The following is a 25,540-nucleotide window of genomic DNA, read 5'->3' on the forward strand; positions in this document are numbered from 1 at the left end:
CCAAGGCCCAGTTGTGGGATGTTTTTACCCATGCATCCGAGCCCTACCACAAAAACTGTGCCTTACTGGCATTGAAAACATCATGATGGCCAGAACTTCCCAGAAAATGCACAGGGAAATGCATGAAGAATAGGCTGCCACCCATTTTTGCCTATGTTGTGGGCACAGAAGGGCACTGCCTAAAACCACCATTGGGCTACACAGTAGCCTGAAACCATTGGGAATGGCAATGCTGATTGCCAAAAGCAACCCAGAACTGTGGGGAATTCATTTTCTTAATCCCAAAAATGGTTGCATTACCAGTACTCACCACTATCAGAAAGCCGGCGTTTTAAAACCACCAGACTTTTGTGTAAAACTGCACAAATGAAACAAAACCAGACCAAGGAAAGACTTGCTAAGAGGTGGATACAATGTAAAACTATATTCTGAAATGACTTGAAGGAAGTAATTATTTAATGTATATGTAAAAATTGTAAGTGATTTAAACTGGGAACAAAAAGTGACATTTAACTGAAACCTGGCTTAATGAAACTGAATTCTGCCTGGCAACTACCCCCGACAGGAGTTGAAACTGGATCAACAGATGTGTCTGCCAGGCCTGGCTACATCCTGAGGTCACATGGCCCTGTTGATTGAAAGGGGAGTGGCAGCTGGGGACTACAGGGAGTTGAACAAAGGCCTGTCCTGGACTCAGGCAAATGTTATATTGGGGGCGTCGTAAAAGTGGCTTCCTCTTAGGGGAAACTGGGAGGGGCAGTGCCTCTGCTAGCAGCTGAGCTTGGGGGAAGTGGATAAACCAGTTATTTCACCCTGTGATGTGGGAAGCCATACCCCTTTTTGACCAGGGCATAATTTTAAAAAGATAGATAACTCAAAGTGCGGACTTGTCAGAATTATATAAGTAATATCATTATTTTTGTGATTTTTCTGTGAACATTTTGAGATGCGTTAGGACCCTGTGGTGTATTCTAGGGGGTTGCTAGCGGAAAATAGGGTCTCACTCCAAATGTCTGCATGTTAAAAATCTGACACTTCATCAATTAATGTCCATACTCCTTGCGCACATGTGTGTAAATTTGGGTAAATGTCCGATATTGCAAAACCAGTTAAAAAGCACAAAATGTTGTCATTTTTGAATGCAAGCCCCCAGGAAGATCAGAGGCGGACAAGCATGGACCATAAGGAATATATAATGTGTACATGTAATTTCAACAAATTGTATATCTGGGGAGGATGTATTTGAATCAAATATAGATTTGTGGGCAAACTGACCAGGGGAGGATCCTCTGACCATAAAACCTACAGCATCACTCTGACTCACATTTCCTTCCCCCAATCAAGGGAGAGAGGAGGAATTGGCCAATGACAAGTAGAGAGGGGCAGGCTTAGCTAGGCCCAAGCACACACCCATTTTCAAAACACATAAAAAGAGACTGCTGGGACAGGTAGAGAGATTCAATTCCATTTGCTGCGGAGCATGCTGACCGACGACTTCACATCCAGAGATCCAGACTTCAAATCCATCAATCTCCAAAGACCAGAACTTTACTTCAGAACTTAAAGCAAGGGCCTAAACCCACAAACTGAGAACTCTTCTTGGCAGGCCTCAGCAACCTTAAAATCATTTGCGAACTATTCCACAGCCGGGCGAGCTGTGTGAATTCTTTTGCCAAGAACAATTGCCAGAGACCGGACCAGAGATCCAGAGTGACCCAGACCGCTGTTAGCAGAACCAGAGAGCTGACCCAGATCACTGTGAAGTGCCGAGACCAGAACCGGAGTCCAGTGCAAAACCTGACCAGATCCGTGGCGAGGCCTATTTCAAATTTATATTGTGAGCACCTAGGAGAACTGTGCAGAACCAATCTGTTAGTTAAAATAATCTAATCCAAACTATTTTAACCTAAGTAGAACAGCCTCCTAGAAATCGTGTCATCTGTCATTTGTAAAGCTGCACAACTGTCACAACTGTCACCTGTCAATTCTGAAGCTGCAAGCTGTCACCTGTCATTTTGAGTTTTACTTTAAATCCGAAAATATACCTTTATTTAATTGTCCGTATCTCTGGAACCGCTTGGGCTAGGAACGAAGCTTAGGATCTAAGCTTTCCAACAAGCCTAGAACCGACTTGCTACTCCTTATACTTTTGCCGCAATCACGATTCACGCACTCGCGAAATTTACCGCGATTTGCGATTTTGGCTCAATTTCTCCACTTGTCAAAATAGCAGCTCCATTCTTTCTTTTGTTAAAATCCGTTTGCAACTTGGTAACAACTCATAGAGCATTGCTAAAGTGAGCCCGAACTAATACCAACACGCATCTCCCACTCACCCTGAATCTCTAGAGGGAATTAAAATCAGTTGGCACATTTTCCCATCCATTGCCTTCACATTTAAAAAGCCTTTTGGACCTGTGTTTCAAACTCATACCGGTTTTCTCTAAGCTTGCTGGGGTGGGAACTGAATTTCGTATTGTTATTGATTGCATTCCTGAGAAATGTGTGTGTTACTTCCATCTCCTTCCATTTTTTACATTGCATAGGGGAGGGGGGTGAATTGCCAGAGAAAAAGTGATTATCTTATCTTTTGCTAAAATCATATCAAGTATTTCTGTACTGCATTTTATTCCTCATTGCTTTTCCCTTGAAATCATAAAAGTATTTTGCTACTTTATCCATCCTATACTAACTCCTCATTGATTATAAAGAAGTGTGCTAGTGTCAGATTACCCATTGTTGATTAACATTATATTTATAAGGGCGATATCGATTATTAATTTATTATAAAAGCGTGGTATCTATATTTTGTTTTATTTCTCAAATAAACCTTTTAAACTTGCAAAACAGAACTACTTCTTGGCTCAGTGGGGTCAGGGGGATTCTAAGAGAGGGGTGTTATATAGGGGTAGTCATCCAGAACTCATGAACTGGACATAAAGATATATCAATAAGGGTTTCCATTCAGTATCCCAGACTAGGCATTGACTTAGCTGTAGTGTTGAATTGAATCCTCTTAAACATTGGGGGCTCATAGCCGGGGATTCCGGATTAGATTCATCACTTGTGCAGATTAATACAGTGTGCTAACTGACAAGATACATACATCCGGTCGGATCACTACGCTGTGTTACGCTGTAAAGCACTCCTCAAAGGAACGCTCTAAGGAAACGGTCTGTTTTGCAAAAATAAAATACAAACTTCTGTAAATCAGGAAGGAACTCAAATTCCAGAATGACGACACTGGTAGACATCAAAATAGCCAGAGAGCACTTCTTTCATAAGCTGTATGTGAGAGGTGAGTGGACTCATCAGGACCAAACGGTCTGGTTGCAGGCAATCGCACAACAGGTCACTGAAACAGGGTCAGATATATGGGGAGATCAGGGTCCCCTACATGTGGCCCTGAGTGAACTATATATGGCCCCTAAAGCCAAAGATGAACATAATAGGATTGCCAGGATAGCGGCATATTTGTATCTATATATGGGAGCCATACAGGACAAATGTGCTGAAGGCCAAGATCTGGCAAATAGGCAACAGATGGCGTTAGAGAAGGCCCAATCTGATCTGGACTCTTCTGAGCAGAGGCTGCTCAGGAGCCAGGAGTCAGAAAAGGACAGCAGACAGTACATCACTAAAATAAAGGAGGATATGGATGTGCTGCAACAGGAAAAGGCGGACCAGGATACCAGATTTCTGGCCTTGCAGAAGGAGTACCAAGAAGGTTTGGACTCCCTACTGCAGAGCCATAAAAAGCTGGAGAAACAATTAGATTTCAATAGGGCATGTGCCGAGCAGGTAGTCACCCTGCAAAGCCACCTAGATAGGGAGAAGGCAGAGAGCAAAAACTGATTTTGAAAGACCTGGATACCCAGGCAGAGTTTGACCAGGAGCGCCAGAAAGCTGGTGCCTTCCAAAGGCAAAGGGACGACCTGGCGGCACAGATGCAGGCTCTTAGTCAGGAAAGGGATACCTTAGGCCAGGAAGTCTGCCACTTAAAAAGGAAAATGGAAGAAAATCACCTGGCCCTCCAGGGACTGGGTGACCTCCAAAAAGAACACCAGAACTTGTTAGAGCACACCAGGAGGGTGGAGGATGCTCTGGCAAGAAAGGAGCAGGCCAATAGGGACACAGCTCAGGAGGTAACCCTCCTGCAGCAGAGACTGGCCCAGTACTCCAGGACCAATCAGGAGGCACAGAGAGAAAATGAGGCTCTCCGTCAGCACAATGATAGGCTCCAGCAACAGGTAGCGATGCAGGAGAGACTGATAGAGTCTAGTAAGGCCTTAACTGAGGAACTGAAAGCGCAGGCTCTTGCATTGCAACCGGGAGGAGGGGCTGATAGAAACGAGGTGCTCAAGGAAAGGGAAACGCCTGAGCATAACCTCAGGAGCCCTGGTACCAGAGGCCTTCATCTCTCCCAGTCCCTGGACTCTGCCACCCCCATGTCCCCTCGCGCACATGAGCCCAGGGCCACGGAGACGGCAGATTACTATCCAGCTAGAAGTATGGGGCTCATAGGCCAGTACCTCCCAGGAATGGATGGGCGGGCATCCGGGTATGGGCACCCAAGCACAGTGCAATTTAGTGGGGAACCCCAGGAGAGTAGGCCCATTAAGGGCATCCTGAAAACTTCTGCCCAGTTAGGTCAGTGAGGGGGGTACCCATCAAATCCTGGCAGCAAGGAGGGATCTGAAGACTCCTCTGAGCTTTACAGGACACAGGAGACCAGGTCCCCACATTCTGCCAGCCATTCCCAGGCTCGCAGAATCCAGGAAAACCTGGAAGATCAGACGGGCACCGCTGGGAGCAGCGCTTTTGAGTCGGAGGATGAATGGACCAGGGTTACCCGAACCAAAAAGGCCAATAAGGCAAAAAGGGCCTTGCTTAAGGACCCATTGAAACAAATAAAGGCAATAAGGAGTGTCATCACGCCTTATCATAAGAACGCCAAGTATTCTGTTTGGGAACACTTGGAGCTCTATGAGCAAATGGTGGAGACTTTCCATTTGAAGGACAGCCAAAGCTGTATTCAATATGTAAAGTGGAACTTCTCACCAGAATACTCCAGTTTCTTTGCCTGTGTCCATGTAAAGTGGAACTTCTCACCAGAATACTCCAGTTTCTTTGCGGGGCTGGAGGATCAAAACCATTCAAGGTGGTCCACATACAGGGCGGCCATCTTGAAACATTTTTCTGTGCACAGAAATCCTCAAGAGGCTCGCAAGGGAGCCTACAATTTGCAATGTGGGGAGGATCAGGCCCCACAAGAGTTTGTGCAAGAATTAAAGCGTGCTTTTGCGCAGACCACCAGAAGGGTACGCACGGATAGCAGAGAATTTATCAATATGTTTTTCCATGGCTTACCCAAATACATAATGACCCAGCTCGTGAGAGATTTTCATGAGAAAAGATCTTTAGACTGGGTCATTGAACAGGCTACCCGGATCTATGAGGTGCAGAAGCCTATCGAAAATAAAAATAACGTGCCGAAAAACCCCAAAACCAACAGCACCCCTGCTGCTGCCAAGGTGGCAGAGGTAAAGGTTGCCCCCGTTTTAGATTTGGAGATGAGGCTGCCTAAAAACCTGCCTGCACCAAATAATTCACAGCCCAGAAGGCCCTCGGGCCAGTCACAGACAGGGAATCGAGGAGGTAGTCCCACAAATGGGGTCCCCCGCCCCCTGACTATGTAAATCCCCACTACAAGGGAAACCGACCAATCCTGGGTTATGTGTGGACTCCTCCAGCCCAAGGGGGGGATCCAGCCAAGCACCTGACCCGGGGAACTTCCCTCCTTACTTCCCACAGAAGGGCAGAAATTCTCCAAATCCTGGGCAGAACTTTTTCCCCAGGTATCCGCCCAATTTCCAGTCCCAAAATCCTCCATCCTTCTTTCCCCAATTCCCTGAGCCCAGACAACCTAATCCGGGAAAGGGGAGGCCAAGGGTGGAAGGGTACCAAAATCTTCCCAACCAGGGGTACTACCAGAGAAGGGATAGCTACCCTTCCCGGGATCAGCCAAGGGGAGAAAATAGAGCCCTGTATCAGCCTGAGCGGGTTTCACAACTTGAGCGCCGGGTCCAAAATATGGCACGAGATCTGGGTCACATACTGAGGGCTCAACAGAACCCTCAGATGATCATGCCACCACAGAATGCCCCAAACTCTGGACCTGGTGCTCCAGAACAATGACGGGGGCAGCACCCCGATAACCCACCGGTTCCCAGGGAGGAGGCACAAGGGGAAGGGGGGTGTAAAGCCTTGGAGGAAGCCTCCTTACCAACTTGTAAACAGCCCCTGGAAAACCAGGAACCGGAAACAAAATCTCCTGCCCCTGAAAGCCTGCCTCCCAAGGAGCAGAGGGGGGGTAGGAGAAACAAAGGACCCAAACAGACCCACTTTGTGGAGGAGGTACAGGTCTTCCAATTTGAGGGAGAGGGATCCTCAGAAGATCCTGGGAAAAGGATCTTCTCCTTCAGGGATGGGGGAACTCCTCCCAAGGAAAAATGAGTCCCAAGGGATGTCAATTCAGACTGGGGAGATGTGGAGACTGAGCTACCGCCGCCCATCATCTCATCCCAGAACCGACAATACCAAAATCCCAAGGGTCAAACCCATCCTGATGACTGCCTCCAAAAAGGGCGGGGCGGCCCAGAACCGGAACCAGGGGAACCCACAATGGCTCTGAGCTCCAGTTGCCAACTTTTTCTTTCAGATTCCCAAGGCTCTCCACAGAATTCTGCCCAAATCTCTTCGCTAGCAATGTCCAAAACCAGAAAGTTAGCCCACCAGTTGTCCAAAAATGTGCATTATCTGTGCCCCTTTGAGGAGAAGGAGGGAAGATACTATGCCCCGGTACAAGTACAGGGGCAGGGTACAATTTTGGCACTGGTGGACACTGGATCCCAAGCTACCCTTCTGTCCAAAAGGGTCTTTGAGGAACTAAATGCAGGAAGGGGGGAGAATTACCAAATTCCTCTCACCTCTCTTCCTGGACAACTGCAGAACTTTGACGGGAAGGAAATTCCCGTTGAGGGGACTGCAGACTTGGACATTAAAATTGGGCGACACAAGATGAAACACCCGGTCATAGTAGTGACTCCAGAGGGCACCCCTTGTTTACTAGGGAATGACCTCCTGAGAAGGTTGTCACCCCTAATAGATTGCGTAAACAAGGTCCTCTGGACCCAGACTAGCCGACCAATAAAATTAAAACAGAGTGTCAACCATGTTAGTTTAAACGGCACCTGCCACATGGTTGAACAAAAATCTGACCAAGTAGAATTTCACTTCCAGAACAACCAGATTCCAGACGTGACAGTAATAGCAGTAGGACAACAGACTGGTGATGGGGGGTCCTCTCTATTTCTGAAAATCAATCTTCCTTCCAGTTTAAGGTGGTATTCCACACTGGAAGGAAACACCCTGAAATTCTTTGCTAATCCACAATCAGAAACTCCCACTCATATAGTCCAGAAAGATGTGAAATCAGCTCAGAGCCTGGCTGATATTCAGCAAATTGGAGAGCAGTTGTTCATCCCTGTTCAGTTAAATGATGGGAAGGACTCTGTTCTCGCTCGAGTGTGTGTGCACAATGGAAAGAGCTTCATCAGCGAAGCCATGTTCCGCCAACTCCCAAAAGATCCAGCCATTCCCACATTCAAACTGATAGACAAATGGGAAATGGACCTGGAAGCACCTAATTCCAAACATCTCCTGCCAAGCAGGTGTATGCTCAAAATCTCCATTGGCAACAAGAGCATAGTCCATAATTGTTGGGTCGTGCGAGACGTCAATGCCGCCTTTTACTTAGGCAGTGACAATCTCAATCACTTTGCCATTAGTTTGGACCTAATAAACTTCAAAGCTTGGTCCCGATTAGCGGATAATCCCATGGGCTTTGATGATCCAGAAAAAGCATTTAGGTCAGCTCAATTGCTACCTTATGCAGTTGAAATTCAGATCAAAGAGGAAGTCACCATCCCAGAAAGGACCCGACAATTCTCCCTGGAAGTGAAAGTTAAAAGAGGACAAAAATTGCAAAACCCTGATGCTTATATACATCTAAATGCTTCTCTCCAACAGCAAGGGTTAGGGGTAAACCCAACACCATTAGTCAACATAGAACATGACACCATTCCAATAGAGGTGGATAACAGCGACTTAAAGAGTATTACTCTAGCCGCAGGCACCATTATTGGAATGGCGGTTGATGACCGACATTTCTCCATTGATCTAGGAAATGAACTGTTAGGACCAATCCCCAAGGACTGTTTTGACAGTGACAGTGATGACAACACAACACCAGACAGGATTTTCACCCGGCATGGGGGGAACTTCCTGGTGTACACTTCTTGCCCTTATGGTAAGGAAGATGTGACTTGTGACTTCAGGAGGGATGAGGTGATTTTCCAGGTCCATGAGGGCTGCCTTTCCCACCTGAAGCCTCCAGTCCAAATCAGCACTCTGACCAGGGACTTCTCCACCCAGCTGGAGGAGGCCGCTGAGATTGCCAAACCAGAAGTCTTTCCAGGCTTCAGGCAGATGGTGGAAGAGAGAGTCAACCTAGCTGATGCCTGTGTGACTCTGGAACAGAAGCAAAAGTTGAAACAAGTTTTCTTGGATTTCCAAGATCTCTTTGCGGTAGACTCATATGACTGTGGTCGCACCGACATCCACACCACAACAATTCCCACGGACCCTGGAATGACTCCAGTGTTTGTGAAGCAATATCGCTTGCCTCTCGCATCCATGGTGTCCCTTACTGAAATAATTAAGAACCTTGAGTCCCGGGGAATAATCCGTCCAGTCCACAGCACTTTCAATAATCCGGTGCTGGGAATATTGAAGCCAAACGACCAGTGGAGACTCTGCGCCGACCTTAGGGAGCTCAACAAACGGGTCCATACTTCCCGATGGCCTCTGCCCTACATTGACCAAGGGCTGGCCCAGATTCAGGGGTCACAGGTATTCACAGCAATAGACCTGACCAATGGATACTGGACCGTGCCTGTCAGTAGGGAGGACCAATACAAACTGGCTTTTACCTTTGGGGGCCAGCAGTACACATGGACCCGGACTCCCTTTGGATACCTCAACTCCAGCAATGAATTCAACATTTTCCTACATAAGGCCATGCCCGACCTGGGTGCGAGGGGTAACCTGGCTTATGTAGATGATGTCCTCATCAAAAGTTCATCTGTGGAGGAACACATAGCGGAGATCCGTTATGTTCTGACACAGTTGAGGGCCGCCGGAGCAAAACTTTCCTTTCAGAAAGCACAGTGGTGTAGAACCCGTTTTAATTTCTTGGGGCATGAGATTACTCCTCAGGGTCTCTGTCCCCAAGAAAAGAAAGTGGAAGCACTCCAGAAACTGAAAGACCCCACAACTCTGCGGGAACTAAGGAGCCTCCTTGGACTGACTAATTACAGCAGAAAGTTCATTGAGGGCTACGCAGAGATCACTAGACCCCTGATTCATCTCCTGAAAGGGGGGGTCATGTGGGAATAGGGTCCATAACAAGCCGATGCAGTAAGACAACTCAAAAGAAGCCTCTCACAAGCGCCCTGCTTAGCTTACCCTGTCAGAAACAAGGAGTTCTTCCTGGAGACGGGGTTCTCTAATACGTGCTTGACGGCAGTATTATACCAAAAGCATGACAAGGTCAATAAAGTAATCTCCTATGCGAGCACAACTTTATCCTCTGTGGAGGAAAAATTCAACGATTGTGAGAAGGCACTCCTGGCAACGGTGTGGGCATTGAAGAATTACCGCCCGTTTATCCAGGGGGAACACATCATAGTGGAAACTCCACACCAGCCTCTGCAATATCTCCAAAGTGACAGAATCCGGGCCGGAAATGTGAGTAATTCCCGAATTACTTCCTGGATTCTGTCAATGCAAGGCTTTCCTGTGGAGGTCAGATATGTCTGGCTGACTTGCATGATTGTGCCAGAGAAAACTGTCTCGAGGACGAAAGTCTAAAAATCAAGGACTACATGGAGGCATACCTTAATTCCCCACACAAAGTCTTTGAAGAAGACAAGTGTGAGGGAATGCCCACTGTCTATGTGGATGGATGCTCGTACCATGTTGACAGCAACGGGGTGAAAGAACTGGTGGCCGGCGTAGGGAATGCATGGGTGAAGGAGTTTCCAGAACCCTCCGCTGGATACAAAATTGGTCCCCGAAGTAGTCAGGTGGCAGAGTTGATGGCTGTGCATCAGGCCATCCTCACTGCTGTCCAACATCAACTCCACGAACTGGTCATAATCACCGATTCGGATTATGTACGTAACGGGTTCGTGGAGCACCTGGTTAACTGGAAAACCAGAGGCATGTTATGTGCTAATAACAAACCCTTGAAATATGGGAAGTTAATTCAAAACATTGATGATCTGGTCACCTCGAATGGGATGACCATCTACTGGAAGAAGATCAAGGGTCATTCCAAAGTAGAGGGACCAGACAAAACTGGAAATGACTTAGCTGATCAGCTGGCCAAAACCGGGGTCATCCAAGGGGATCTAATCGAAATAGAGTCCCTGTTGGGGGAAATCCAGGTCACCGCTATCACTAGGTCCCAGACAAATGCTCACAATGATCTTTCAACTGCACAATGCAGTAAGGAGACCCCTGATGCTGATTTAATTACAGCTCAGAAGGGGTTCCAATTATTGGTAAGTTTTACCAACACCTTGAGGACCCTGAGAACTTTCCCCTGACGGATACCGATTACATTGGGAAAGAGGACCTAAGAGTGTTGATGAAATGTAAAAAAAAATTCCGAATCCAAGACGGTTTGTTGGTAAGGAAATCCCAAGCTGGCCATGATCAGTGGGTGGTTCCTACCTCATTCCGAAGCCTGATGTTAAGTCACGGCCATGATGCGGCCACCGCCGGTCATAGGGGGTTTCACACAACACTGGAAATCTTAAGAGAGTTTGCATACTGGCCACACATGGGGCAGGACCTCGACCACTACTTGAAGGGGTGTCTTGAGTGTGCACAATTTCAGCCATCATCCCTCACACACCGTGCGCCTCTCCAAAAGAGGGGGATGACACTGCCATGGTCAGATTTGCAAATCGACTTTGTAGGCCCTGTGATTCGCTCGTCTAGAGGAAACAAGTACATGTTGACCGTTACATGCTTGTTTACCAAGTGGGTGGAATGTCTCCCAGCCCCAAACTGCAAGGCAGAAACAACAGCTGCCCTGATGATTAACCACATCTTTTCCCGTTTTGGTCTACCTTAAAGGATTGAGTCAGACAGGGGTAGCCACTTCACCAGTGAAGTAATGACAAAGATGTGGGAGATACTGGAGGTCAAAAGAAAGCTACATATTGCTTACCGGCCAGCTTCTTCTGGAGCAGTGGAGAGATATAACCGAACCATTGTGAGCATTTTAAAAAGGTTTGTGGCAGATTCTGGGCCAAGTTGGGATATCCGATTACCTCTGGTCCTAATGGCCATCAGATCTAAACCTTCATCTGCAACCAAAATGTCACCATTTGAGTTGAAGACTGGACGCAAGATGGTGCTTCCCCAGCATTTGCTCTACAGAACCCAAGGGCAAACGTTGATAAATGCCTCCACAACTCATGAGTATGTGGAGAATTTAAGGAAACACCTTCAGCATGCTTTTGCCTATGCTCAGCGGAATCTAGAAAGATCAGCCGAGAGCATGAAGACCCACTATGATTTAAAAACTACCCGAAAGGAATACAAGGTGGGTGATCAGGTCTATCTATAGAATTTCCAAAGGAACCAGGCCAAACAGCGAAAATTCTTGCCTACATGGAAGGGACCGTTTGAAATTACAGACAAAATCTCCCCTGTGGCCTACAAGATCTGCAACCTCCAAAGGCGGTTTGGCAGAGGGGGAAGGCAAGTGGGTCCATATAAATCAGCTAAAGTGTTGCCATCCCAGGCACACTCTGCAACAACTGGAGGAGTCCTCTGCAATACCAGAGGGGGCCGGTCCAGAGTAAGTCAGTTCAAACTCTAAAATATTCCACATATCAAAAATATAGTAACGTAATGCAAATGTGCCCTGTTATATATTGTTTTTAAAATCAGACTGCAAAATGCATTTGGATATATAAAATGTACATGTTCGCCACACCATTAATAGTGGTGGAAAAATGTCTAGGAATGTGTATTGCCGCTTTGCTTTATCATCCTAGGAGAGATGAAACCATGGAGACTGACCAAGGAGGACGACCGGGGACCGGGAGCAGAGACCCGAGGGGCCCGGGGTCCCGCCCAATATTCCCATCAGGACCGGCGAGGAGAACCGATCGATCCAACTGGATGGGGGAAAAGATGCTGAACTGTGCCATCTACCGGAAGAAGATGAGAAAAACATCCCAGATCTTGCGAGCTCCATCTGTGAAGGATCAGAATGGCCATCGCAAGAAGGGGGGGCTTGTGGGATGTTTTTACCCATGCATCCGAGCCCTACCACAAAAACTGTGCCTTACTGGCATTGAAAACATCATGATGGCCATAACTTCCCAGAAAATGCAAAGGGAAATGCATGAAGAATAGGCTGCCACCCATTTTTGCCTATGTTGTGGGCACAGAAGGGCACTGCCTAAAACCACCATTGGGCTACAGAGCAGCCTGAAACCATTGGGAATGGCAATGCTGATTGCCAAAAGCAACCCAGAACTGTGGGGAATTCATTTTCTTAATCCCAAAAATGGTTGCATTACCAGTACTCACCACTATCAGAAAGCCGACGTTTTAAAACCACCAGACTTTTGTGTAAAACTGCACAAATGAAACAAAACCAGACCAAGGAAAGACTTGCTAAGAGGTGGATACAATGTAAAACTATATTCTGAAATGACTTGAAGGAAGTAATTATTTAATGTATATGTAAACATTGTAAGTGATTTAAACTGGTAACAAAAAGTGACATTTAGCTGAAACCTGGCTTAATGAAACTGAATTCTGCCTGGCAACTACCCCCGACAGGAGTTGAAACTGGATCAACAGCTGTGTCTGCCAGGCCTGGCTGCATCCTGAGGTCACATGGCCCTGTTGATTGAAAGGGGAGTGGCAGCTGGGGACTACAGGGAGTTGAACAAAGGCCTGTCCTGGACTCAGGCAAATATTATATTGGGGGTGTCGTAAAAGTGGCTTCCTCTTAGGGGAAACTGGGAGGGGCAGTGCCTCTGCTAGAAGCTGAGCTTGGGGGAACTGGATAAACCAGTTATTTCACCCTGTGATGTGAGAAGCCACACCCCTTTTTGACCAGGGCATAATTTTAAAAAGATAGATAACTCAAAGTGCGGACTTGTCAGAATTCTATAAGTAATATCATTATTTTTGTGATTTTTCTGTGAACATTTTGAGATGCGTTAGGACCCTGGGGTGATTCTGGGGGTTGCTAGCGGAAAAATCTGACACTTCATCAATTAATGTCCATACTCCTTGCGCACATGTGTGTAAATTTGGGTAAATGTCCAATATTGCAAAACCAGTTAAAAAGCGCAAAATGTTGTCATTTTTGAATGCAAGCCCCCAGGAAGATCAGAGGCGGACAAGCATGGACCATAAGGAATATATAATGTGTACATGAAATTTCAACACATTGTATATCTGGGAAGGATGTATTTGAATCAAATATAGATTTGTGGGCAAACTGACCAGGGGAGGATCCTCTGACCATAAAACCTACAGCATCACTCTGACTCACATTTCCTTCCCCCAATCAAGGGAGAGAGGAGGAATTGGCCAATGACAAGTAGAGAGGGGCAGGCTTAGCTAGGCCCAGGCACACACCCATTTTCAAAACACATAAAAAGAGACTGCTGGGACAGGTAGAGAGATTCAATTCCATTTGCTGCGGAGCATGCTGACCGACGACTTAACATCCAGAGATCCAGACTTCAAATCCATCAATCTCCAAAGACCAGAACTTTACTTCAGAACTTAAAGCAAGGGCCTAAACCCACAAACTGAGAACTCTTCTCGGCAGGCTTCAGCAACCTTAAAATCATTTGCGAACTATTCCACAGCCGGGCGAGCTGTGTGAATTCTTTTGCCAAGAACAATTGCCAGAGACCGGACCAGAGATCCAGAGTGACCCAGACCGCTATAAGCAGAACCAGAGAGCTGACCCAGATCACTGTGAAGTGCCGAGACCAGAACCGGAGTCCAGTCCAAAACCTGACCAGATCCGTGGCGAGGCCTATTTCAAATTTATATTGTGAGTACCTAGCAGAACTGTGCAGAACCAATCTCTTAGTTAAAATAATCTAATCCAAACTATTTTAACCTAAGTAGAACAGCCTCCTAGAAATCGTGTCATCTGTCATTTGTAAAGCTGCACAACTGTCACCTGTCAATTGTGAAGCTGCAAGCTGTCACCTGTCATTTTGAGTTTTACTTTAACTCCGAAAATCTGCCTTTATTTAATCGTCCGTATCTCTGGAACCGTTTGAGCTAGGAACGGAATTAAACTTTCCTCTGAAAGCTTAGGATCTAAGCTTTCCAACAAGCCTAGAACCGACTTGCTACTCCTTATACTTTTGCCGCAATCACGATTCACGCACTCGCGAAATTTACCGCGATTTGCGATTTTGGCTCAATTTCTCCACTTGTCAAAATAGCAGCTCCATTCTTTCTTTTGTTAAAATCCGTTTGCAACTTGGTAATAACTCATAGAGCATTGCTAAAGTGAGCCTGAACTAATACCAACACGCATCTCCCACTCACCCTGAATCTCTAGAGGGAATTAAAATCAGTTGGCACATTTTCCCATCCATTGCCATCACATTTAAAAAGCCTTTTGGGCCTGTGTTTCAAACTCATACCGGTTTTCTCTAAGCTTGCTGGGGTGGGAATTGAATTTCGTATTGTATTTGATTGCATTCCTGAGAACTGTGTGTGTTACTTCCGTCTCCTTCCATTTCTTACATTGCATAGGGGAGGAGGGTGAATTGCCAGAGAAAAAGTGATTATCTTATCTTTTGCTAAAATCATATCAAGTATTTCTGTACTGCATTTTATTCCTCATTGCTTTTCCCTTGAAATCATAAAAGTATTTTTGCTACTTTATCCATCCTATACTAACTCCTCATTGATTATAAAGAAGTGTGCTAGTGTCAGATTACCCATTGTTGATTAACATTATATTTATAAGGGCGATATCGATTATTAATTTATTATAAAATCGTGGTATGTATATTTTGTTTTATTTCTCAAATAAACCTTTTAAACTTGCAAAACAGAACTACTTCTTGGCTCAGTGGGGTCAGGGGGATTCTAAGAGAGGGGTGTTATATAGGGGTAGTCATCCAGAACTCATGAACTGGACATAAAGATATATCAATAAGGGTTTCCATTCAGTATCCCAGGCTAGGCATTGACTTAGCTGTAGTGTTGAATTGAACCCTCTTACACAGTCCTCGCGCCAATTACGGTGGCCCCTTTTCTTCGCCGAATATGATTATGCAATCACATTTCGACCTGGAGTCAGAAACGGAAAGGCGGATGCCTTATCTCGCATGGGCATAGATGAAATAGTACACACAACTCCAGACCCAGTACCTGTTATACCTGAAGACAAACTCTTGGGTATTACGACAGCCTTAACACAAGCAGAACTACGAAAACAAATCCAACGGCCAATGAATCCTGATGCCTACCTCACATGGCAAACTAAAGGAGAACAATATACCATCAAAGACCACCTACCCTTTTCTAGGGATCACCTATATGTACCCAAGAAGGAATTACAACAGCATATTATTTCAAACTATCACGATTCACTGATCGAAGGGCATCCTGGGATCGCCAAAACCCTAGCTAAGGTGAAAGAGAACTTTTGGTGGCCTACCTGGCGTAAGGACATCATTCAGTATATTCAGTCCTGCGGTGGCTGTGCACAAAATAAATCACGGAAACAAAAACCATCTGGTCTCCTCCAGTTCCATAGCACACTCTTTCCCTTGACTTCATCACTGATCTACCCCCAAGCCAAGGGTTCAACAGCATCCTTGTAGTTGTGGACTTATTCTTGAAGATGGCCCATTTTATTCCTCTTAAAGGCCTCCCAGAGGCAGCCACTTTAGCAAAAGTGTTCCTGGAGGGTGTGGTTAAGCTACATGGCTTCCCTTCGGTTCTGGTCTCTGATCGAGGCAGCCAGTTTGTTTGAAACTTCTGGAAAAAATGCTGTGTAATGGCGCAGATCGACGTTCGGTTATCTACCAGTCACCATCCCCAAACGGAGGGCCAAACCGAGAGAACCAATCAGACACTCGAGCAATATTTACGGTGCATGCTGCACCACGAACAAAGGAATTGGAAAGACCTACTATGGATAGCTGAATATGCATATAACAATTCTTTGCATTCAAGCACGGGACAAACGCCCTTCTATACCCTTCATGGCAGACATCCACGTACCTCTGAACTAGACCTTCCAGCCAGCTTGGAAATGCCAGCGGCAAAGACTTTACACACAACCATTACTCAGGCTTTCAAAAGGGCAAAGGAACACCTTATTCATGCCAAATAAAAACAAAAGAGATTCGCCGACCAACACCGGAAAAAGGCCCCTGATTATCAAGTAGGAGACAAAGTTTGGTTAGCCGTTAAATTAGTACCCATCAAGGGAACCCGGACCTTTGATCCCAGATTCTTAGGACCCTATAGCATTAAGGCAATTATCAACCCAGCAGCCGTGAAACTGGATTTACCACCTAATCTACACATCCACCCGGTATTCCATGTGTCCCTCCTGAAACCAATACAACCCGGCACACGGATTGGGATACCACCTAAGCCCATACTTGTTGACGGAGAACCAGAATTCGAAGTCAAAGATATCTTGGACTCTAAATACTCTTGGACCAAGCTATATTATCTCGTCGATTGGAAAGGATTTGGACCACAAGATAGATCCTGGGAGCCAAGTGAGAATATCCACGGACCACGTCTAATCAGGAAATTCCATCAGAACTTCCCAACCAAACCTGGGCCAGACAGAAGGGACACCATGGCAGGGGCCTTAGGGGGGAGTGCTGTCATGACCCTCGCCCAAAACCCCCTCTGGCAAACCCATTGGCCAGGTGGAGTCAGGACTCGGGCCTCTAGAGCCTGGCATCCTTTTCAAAAGCCCTCATGGGGCCAATCCTGGCGCCTATGGCGCCAGGCTCATACACCATGAACAACAATGTGCTTGGGAACTACTTTATTGTATTGTCAGCCAACATGGAGGCATCCACATAGCTTGGTTACTAAGAACCAAGCTATGCGGTCTAGTGTTTTGGGTGTGGCAGGCCTGGAACTACTTTCCCTGGTACTACTTTACCTGGGCTATATAAACCACACCCTGACTGCAGAACATGCTTTGTGTTACTTTGCAGCTTGCAACGTGACGCTCACCATGTCCAGCTATTCCCTCGAACCTCTGAGAAGCAGAACCTGCAAGGAGACAAAAGGAGCATCATTAGCAGCAGCAGCTTACCTGCAGTCTTCATCTTTAAACACTCGCAGCTACTGAGAATAGCTTCCTCGAATCTGCACGCCTCCCGGACAGAACGACCTGAAAGAGGAAGATAGAGGCAAGAGACATTTACAAATTACAAACTGCTCAAAAGGCTTACCTGGCTGGTCGCCTCTCGGCTGGCACCACTCCGGAAATTCCACTCGCTCTGAAGAACACTGCGACCTACAAGGAAGGAAAACACAGGTTAGCAAAGGCAAGACTTCGCAGAGCTGCGCATAGCGCTTACTTAACTCATCATAGCGCTCTTAATGCGCCATCATTTACCAGTGGGGCTCAACCATTCCAGTTCGCCGCGCTGAAGCTCCGCATACCTAAGGGAGAAAAAAGAGACATTTTAAACAAAGAAAGGCATGCAGGATAGCAACAAAAGAACATCAATAAGACCTACCTGTACAATATAAAACGGGCTGGCGTCAGTGAAGTAACTGGACCGCACTCGCCCATGAAAGACAACGCACCCCTGCAAAGAAGGCAGGATGGAGAGCACGCCTAATTCTACCACAAGGCAGAACCTTCCCTGCAGACCACTTCAGGGCAAAGCTGAGAAGCATACCAGCGAGTAACCCAGCTGGGTGGCGTCCCTGTCAATACCAGGTGAGTGTAACATGAGCCTATTAGACTGATAGCAAGAAGAGGTGAGAGTAAGTCCCTCCGAATCCCCTATCCAAGGAAACCTGCTAGGAGGGTCCTTTAGAGACTTTTGGTTCATTTATTTGCTGAAGACAAGCTGGTTATTCATTTGAGTTCTTGTGGTTCAAATAAATACTGATTGATTTCTGCATCAAAAGTCTGTGTCTGGCTCTCCATCTCCCACACCCAGATATAAAATATTACAGTAGTTGCGCCATGAGCGGAAAGATGCTCTGGTAACTTCAGTTTTGCAATCCATATCAATGGAGGGCACTATTTTCCTAAGGATGTGTGGCGGAAAGTGAGACCTTTGTGCCAGTGAGACAGTTTGACACGGTAGTAAAAGTACATTGTCAAAAATGTTAGTCGATCTGTATAATATCGAATACATTGAGCTTCAAGGAGCAGAAGAGTGCATACAGGGCTACATTTGTGCAGTAGTAGGAGAATCTCAAATATTCCATGCTGTGCATAGAACAGAACAGTGTGGGATCCAGCTGATTCTGATTTACAAATATCAGGATTTGATAGTAAGGGGAGCATATTGTATTTTACAAAGCAAAAGCCCAATCAATCAGATACAACATGTGTAATGGCACCTTTTCCCTTTGCTATTCAAGTGTAAGAAAAGAAAAAGAAAGACAAAAAATGTAATAGTAGAATAATTGCTTGGCCAAAAACAATGTGTAAAAAGATATTTTGTTTTGCCTGTTTCCTTTTGTTTCCTTTCAATTGAATAACGCATTGAATATGTAATTTCCAATGTTTGTATCTGTTTGATTGCTTTGCTGTGATTTTTGTACACCTCATAATCCACTGTAGGAGAAATCTTAATCCTATCATTGGAGAGGGAATCATATTGCCCTGTTTCAGGGAACATCTTTCCAATTTAAGATTCAGGAAGGCACAGTGATTTGCACATGATCAGACACGTTTTTGAGCAAGGGAGAAAGGCAGAATTGGAACCCATGTCTCGGGGTCCCAAGGTCTCTAACCTACCCAGTATTCTACATCTCCACCTAGGAACAATGTTCTTGCTTCTCCAAATACTCCAAAGGTATTATATGTGCACTATTTAAAAATGTTAACAAATATACAAGTATACACAAATTTAGATAACATTAAGATACATACCACCTCTACCAAATATAGCCTTGGCATAATCCGGGTGACTAATGAATAGCACAGGAGTGAAATTTCCAAACCAAACAGGAAAGATGTTTGGATACTTCTTTGCCCAAGAGACAACTATCTCCAAATCTCCTCCATCTCTCTGAAACTAAAATAATAAAGACATTTTAAAACAACAAAAAACTCAGTAGATCAAAGACAGCTTTCAAAAAGGTGTCCCATGGATTAGTAATCAATGTCTGCCACCATGGAGATTTTTCTTTAAGTACTTAATGTTGTCGTCCCTGAAATCTCTAACGTGGGTCACAATTCAGTTGCAAGTTACTCGAAGCACACAGTGTTGTCTACGGAGACCTCTCTTTGCCTACTGTACCCCGAATATCTTGAAAGATATTTCCGGCAGGCATCACAGATCTGTGTTCATGCACCGACTCTTCACTGAAAGTTTAGAGGAGGACGGACATTGGCGATCTACATATCTAAACAATTAAACAAACTCCTGAACACATCAAATCATAAGTCTCCTGTTGAGATTCTGTAGAAAATTCAAACCCTAATATTTCATTAATTATTTGGGTTTAGGGTCGCCTTACCAAAACCCCCTGTCTAATACCTGCAGGTAGTACTTCCCTTATGTTATGAAGTGTCCTCTGTGGGACAAACCTGTGCTCTGCCTTCCATTAAAGCCTATTTCTTGGCAATTACTAAAGCTAAGTATTTCTTTAACCAGCCTCATAAGTACTTCCTTGGGGTATCCATACTATTCCCTGCCTGACTCCATGATTGCTATATCTAGTACCTATCTAGGAATGTGCTGTCTGCTTTTGTGACAAAATGTGAATTTTACTTTTTCCCCTTCTTCCACTCCCACTTGCATTTGAAACAGGATGTAATTACCATGTTGTGTTACCATCTAATTGTATCCCTTTCTTGTATTCTATTTTCCCTCGAATTGGAAACAAGCTGTAGTTGACCCCTCCATTCGCCCCTGTGTACTAAACTTGCGCATCAAATTAACTTTGAGAAATGTAAAAAGTTGAGGTGAAACGGAAGGGGAAGTATCAGAGGCCCAAACAAACAAGCTGCATGGTGGTTTAAAAAGGCTGTCATGAATAGTACATTACAGCCTCTGAAGACACACATTTAACATTTGATTATCAGATGACACCCAACTAAGCCATGGTCTAGCCGAAGGTTCAATCATTCTGAGTGGGGACGGCACCAGGTCCTTTGAGGGGGCCTCAGTTCCCATCAATGCTCAGATAATTCGGCACTGGGTGTCCATAAATGGAAAAATGTCCCAATTTGCATATTACTGCCGTCAGGTAACAATGGGTGAAGAAGGGGCAGCATATGCCAGAATCTAACCAACTGGTAAGAGGTTGCGATGGCCTGACATACTTAACATTGGTAATGGTAGAGCATAGTTGGAGAGGTAACATCTCACTGCACTGTTTTGCTGTCAAGAACTCCATTCCAGAAGGGTCTTTGTTGAGTAATGACCTCCCTGGCCCAGACATAGTTGAGGCAGGAAATAAAGAGCGAGCTCTGAGAGCCGAGGCCCTGAGGTTTGCTTGGCTGGAGAGTGTGAGATGATGGTCTGACTGGTAACTCCCAGTCCAGGCCTGAAGTTCCCTGAGTGTCCTATTCTTGCGAGAGAGGGTTCAGCTGCCACTGAGGGGACTATGGAGTTAGTACTATATTCAGTGATCTCAGGTTTGCCTACACTCAAAGAGAAGAAACCGATTTTGGTGAACTCAGAGGTTTCAGACCTGGAGGGCCTGCCAGAACTGGAAGAGTTGTCTTCAGCTGAAGTCAGGCCAGGTTGACTTTTGCGGAATGAAAGGACTGCCCCACTCTGCCAAGTCTGTTGAGGCACTGGAGCAGTTGCAGGGAAGAGGTACCGAACCACTCCGAAAGCCATGATCAATTCCTAGGAAAAGAGCCTTAGAATTCTGGGGCAGGGCATAGCTAGAAGTCAGTTGTTCATCCAGGCCTCAGGAGTTTCCTGTCAGACTTTGCTCTTGACAGACCTGCTGCTCACTTAGATGCAACTGGGACATCTGACAGCTTGTCTTAATTTGTTTTCCAGTTCATGAGTGGATTGAAAAATAAATGGAAACTGTGTGCTCAATCCAGTCTTGCCTAGGCGCTGATAGGACAGGAACAGCACACCAGACCCCTTTAAATCCACTACCTGTGGTTGGGTGGTCTTGCAATAAGAAATGTAACTGCTTTCAAGTGGGATCCACCCAGGACGTCATAGCTGACAGAAAACCCTCTATGCAGACACCATAGAAAAAAAGGCCTCTGCCTGCCAAACCACTTTCCAGTTACAGAAATCTGGCTTAAACCGGGCAACCGTTCTAGAACTCCCAAACAATGGGCATGGGAATAAGAACTAGACAGGCATATGCAAACCTATAATTGGAGTAAACTGAGCTTAGATGTCACTGATCAGCCTGCTACCTACCTTCCTAGGCCGATGATGGGATTCGAGAAAAGCTGGGCCATGCTTGAGGAGAATCCAGCGCTTGAGCCTTATGCCATCTCTCTACAGCGAGTTAAAATGGACATGCAGCATAATTCTAGATCTCAACATGCGAGTGCAGAAGGCAACTGGTTATTTTCTCGTCTTGATGGTGAGCCTGACTCTTAGAAGGGTGGTTCTCAACCTTTCCGGCTGGGGGTGTCTGAGGAAATCTCATCAAGGGTGTAAAATCCCTGGCTTATTTAGATGTTTATTAATTAATAAAATGATAAAAAACTGCTAAACAGATTAGCTGCTCATAATCTCCATGCCAAAGCATAGTGTATGCTTGTGCCCCGCTGCATCAGTAGCCTGATTGGCAGCGCCTACTCTCCGGTGGGAGTGAGCAGGTTCAGTGGATACAAGTGACCCCTTGACATCTGCAGTAACTGCCAAGTCTCTGCAACACACAGGCTGCATTTAAGACACATTAGCAGTAAATGCTTTCCTCAAACGTCAGAGCAGGGCATCCCTTCCTCTCTGTAGCCATTTCTATAGATCCAAAAGCTCTTTCAGCTTCCATTTTGAAACCAAATCAGGGTTGATCTCTTCCATCACCTCTCTGGTACCCCTTCCCATCCAACCCTATCCGCTGCACGCAGTTTTTTTCTGCCATACCCTCCTTCTCATGCTCAGGTCAATAGTAAATATTGGTGATGTGTGTAACCATTTTTGGTACTGCAGTTTTCCTACTTCGCTGCATTGTTACTATGTCGATACTGGTACTCATTTTATTGACTGCTGAGTAGACTGTCCTGCAGGAATTTATACATATGCAAAGATCTCCAAATTCCTCCACAGATCTCGAAACATTTACAGACGTGTATAAACGTTAACAAAGTATGAACACGCTTAATTGGCAAAATTCAATGGGTGTCATTCCGAGTTTGGTGGGTTTACAGATTCGAAGGGGATTTCAGGCCCGATTGTGGCGTCCCACAGAACAAACCATTAGGGTGTAGATGAAGTGCTGCCAGTGGTAAAACCATCAATGGTAATTCAGCTATGATTTGGTGGTAAAGTGGAGAAATATCCCTAGCCCGGTGCAGTAAAAATGGCAGCAATTCCATTACTGATACTTTTTCCGCATACCACCAAACTCGTAATGGAGCGCAAGGTGTTCTCTTGACTTTGGCTAAACTCTGCTTTCACTTCATTTTTACAGCTCACAGCCTATCAGATGTTAGAGCCGCTCATGGGGCAGAACTAAAGAAGAGTTATGCTGCTCCAGCCGCACGCCTGAAGCTGAAACATGCAAACCGAGCGCTTTCTTAGTCTCTGAATAGAACATGATATTTAGAAGTGCGTCAGTTTACATTTTAGCATCTGATGATGAACCTTTCTGTCAAGTATTTCAGACTGCATTTGAAAACGTGAGCTCAGCAAGTGTTGCTACACTATGTCTTTCAGAAAGCCCCCCTTTTTCGTGGCAAGTGTGCTGTGTGTTGGGGAAACAGCTGAAGTTATTTGCAGCCAGGTCCCCACCCTGCCCCACATACCTTGTGAGTATTTCCATACAGCCAATGGACCCGAGGACCCGGGAAACTCCTCAGCGCTTTGACGAGCCTCTGTCTCCGCAGGTAAAGCGACACGGCCTTCATCAAAAGACCCACCAGGCAGATGGAAAGGGTCGCTTGTAGAAGCCAGTAGATGTCCGCAGTGAAGCCGGAGGCCGCCAGCACCTTCTTCAGCACGTCCGCCATGTTCCTAGCGCTGTGTGGTGGCAGGCCCGGTAACGCCTCACCCTCTCTCTGCAATGTGCGCTGAAATCTCACCCACAGCCTAGTGAACCTTGCACAAGTGGAGACACCCCCTGCAATCATTAACCAGGTGCCCTCAAAACTAATGCTCCATTTGTGTATGTCAGCCGTTCTCACAAGATCTACGAAAGTCCAACGTCCGCCAGGATAGCGTTACATTCCAAGAATAATGCTAAGGGTAAACACGTAGACGATGTTGGGGGCGTGGCTAGGCAGGGTTGAAGTAAGGAGGGCTGGTGTTAGAGGTATGGTGTGGGCAGAGAGGGGTGAGCAAGGATGGGTGGGCTATGGGGGTTATTGTGGAGTGAGGTAGGTATGGCAGTTGGGGTTAGAGAGCAGTGAGGTTGTGGTTGTAGAGAGGGTGAGGTTGTTAGTGTGGGAGCGGGCATGTAGGTGTAATGTAGGAGGGGTGGGTGGTGGCACGGAGGGCCAAGGTAGGGCAGGTTAGTGGTGGCAGGGAGGGAAGAGGTGGGGCGGGTGCGGGTACAGACGTGTAAGGTATGGTGGCACAGAGGGGTGACACGAGGTGGGTAGAGAGAGGTGAGTTGAGTTTGGAGATAGAGATGGCAGAGGTAGGGTGATTGGGACAGAGAGGCATGGGGTAGCATGGGTGGGGTCAGAGAGTGGTACACTAGGCTTGATGGGTCAAAGTGGGCTGGAGTACCCAGCAGAGAGGAATGAGGTAGGGTTGTTGGGAGGGTCTGAGGGGTAGGGTGTATGGGTGGGGGAAGAGAAGGGCAGTGTAATGATTTATTGGATGGCCATCCTCAACTCGGGGAGTTCCTTCCCTCCAAAATCAAGGTGTCGCTCAATAAGCCGCAAAACTTATCTGGGTCAATTCCCGACCTGTATAATACCGCTCAGCTTTCTCCCTCTGTACCACCAATCAGCTACAAACCAGGGCAGTGTATAGAAGAATATCTATATATTTATTTAAATCACATAATTAATAAAAGCTACACCACTGTGACACAAGCCACCAACCCTGTGGCACAACACAATAACTTCAGGCCATATGTAACTACTTCTTATTCACGAGCAGATATATCTGAATAACATTTCACTTTAAATGAATACAAGTTTACATTTAATCACAGGGCACATCACATATGAACCCACAAGAAACCTTGAAAACATAGAGTCATTTAAAATCAGCACCTCAGGCAGGGTTTTGGAAAATAGAATCAATGGGACAATTTGTTTGGGAACACAGCACATTTAAATGAAAGGCAGGGTTTTGAGATGTTTGTTTTGGGACCAGTGACACCCCTCATCTGTAAGGAGTTACTGGAAAATAGGGTTACCCAATTAATGTATAGGCTATAGCGGTTATTTATTTTTTATTTTTTATTGACATATAGTTTTTTACAAACTTTTATCAAGGCATTCTCCTTATGTAAAAAAGAAAAGAAAAGAAAAGAAAAGGAAAAACCAAAACCAAAATGAAAGAAAAAAAACGGAAATCCAGTCGATCAGCATATGAAAATGCATCTTAGTTCGAACATAGTACTTCTGAGTGAATTCATCGGTCAAAGGAAGGGAATCTAGACCGCTTCTAGAATTTTATCCATGTAGTCAATTAATGCACATGTTAACATCACATTATGCCCTGCAAGGATCGTGTACCACCACTCGTCTATGTCTTCATTCAGTGGTGCAAATGTGCCGAAGAATTTAGATTGCTGAGTCTTCAGTGCTGAACATTCCGTGACCAAATGTTTCAAAGTTTCAACTTCGTTATTACAGAATCTGCATAGATTATTTGATAATTTTTTATCATGTTTCACCATTAGCATTTCTTTTGTTTTATATAGGTTTAGCCAAAATCTTAAAAATGGGTCTCTATGATATTGTGAAGGAATTTTATTAGATAGTTCGGTGGCTGATCAACTTCACGAGAGATTGGACCATTTGGTATAGACGAGGCTAGTTTATTTCTTTTCTCAGTGTTTA

At 45.6% G+C, this 25,540-nt stretch overlaps 1 protein-coding gene across 1 annotated transcript in view; it reads right to left on the minus strand.

Moving 5' to 3' along the window:
• LOC138548002 (cytochrome P450 4B1-like) overlaps nt 1–23,585 on the minus strand; it is a 166,739-nt gene extending 143,154 nt beyond the window's left edge. Inside the window, exons 1-2 of the mRNA XM_069642249.1 lie at nt 23,327–23,585; nt 19,301–19,445 (exon numbers count right to left, since the gene is read on the minus strand). Coding sequence (XP_069498350.1) covers nt 19,301–19,445; nt 23,327–23,530 — 349 coding nt within the window. The 5' untranslated portion in view covers nt 23,531–23,585. The remainder of the gene's footprint in view (nt 1–19,300; nt 19,446–23,326) is intronic.
• Nucleotides 23,586–25,540: the final 1,955 nt, after the last annotated feature.

The sequence above is a fragment of the Ambystoma mexicanum genome, chromosome 1q (assembly GCF_040938575.1).
Source record: "Ambystoma mexicanum isolate Mex_15411 chromosome 1q, UKY_AmexF1_1, whole genome shotgun sequence".
Classification (NCBI taxonomy): Eukaryota; Metazoa; Chordata; class Amphibia; order Caudata; family Ambystomatidae; genus Ambystoma; species Ambystoma mexicanum.